This window comes from Eimeria mitis, genomic scaffold, assembly GCF_000499745.2.
Source record: "Eimeria mitis Houghton genomic scaffold, Emh_scaff3783, whole genome shotgun sequence".
NCBI classification, from domain to species: Eukaryota; Apicomplexa; class Conoidasida; order Eucoccidiorida; family Eimeriidae; genus Eimeria; species Eimeria mitis.
The window spans coordinates 772-1,446 of NW_013572120.1; the positions used below are offsets into that span (position 1 = coordinate 772).

General features: G+C 59.7%; 1 protein-coding gene across 1 annotated transcript in view; it reads left to right on the plus strand.

Moving 5' to 3' along the window:
- The window catches only part of EMH_0069450 (uncharacterized protein), a gene marked incomplete at both ends in the record, with an annotated part of 2,201 nt that overhangs the window by 408 nt on the left and 1,118 nt on the right, over window positions 1–675 (plus strand). Inside the window, one exon of the mRNA XM_013498872.1 lies at window positions 297–673. Within this exon, the coding sequence (XP_013354326.1) occupies window positions 297–673 (377 nt within the window). The remainder of the gene's footprint in view (window positions 1–296; window positions 674–675) is intronic.

Consider the following 675-nt stretch of genomic DNA (forward strand, 5'->3'; position numbering starts at 1 on the left):
CTTTCGTTGCTGCTGCTTCTGCTGTTGCTGCTGCTGCTGCTGCTGTAACTCCAGCAACAGCAGCAGCAGCCGTTTTGCTTCTGCTGAGTCGAGCGGTGTTTCTTCTGTGTTGCCGAAGCTTTTGTTGCTGCTGCTGCTGCATGCAGCAGCAACAAGCTGCTGCCTCTGCTGCTGCTGCTGCTGCTGCTGGTGCTGCTGGTGCTGCTGCTGGTGCTGCCGTCCTGCTGAAATAGCGCTGCCGCAGCAGCAGCAGATCGGTGCTGCTGCTGTTGCTGCTGCTGCTGCTGCTGCTGCAGCAGGAAGACCCTCAGGGAAAGCCAGCCGCAGCGCCAGCACGTCGTGCATATAAGACAGCTCATCTCGCAGCGTGTCTTCTCTGCAGCAGCAGCAGCAGCAGCAGCAGCAGCAGCAGCAGCAGCAGCAGCAGCAGCAGCAGCAGCAGCAGCAACAACAAACACACCACATGCTCTTCTCTTCAACCCCAGGACAATTGCATGCAGCAGCAAAAACAACAGCAGCAACAAAGCAACAACAGCAGCAACAGCACCACCACCACCGCCACCACCACCGCCACCACCACCACCAGCAACAGCACCAGCACCAGCAGCAGCAGCAGCACCACCACCACCACCACCAGCACCAGCACCAGCAGCAGCAGCAGCAGCAGCAGCAGCA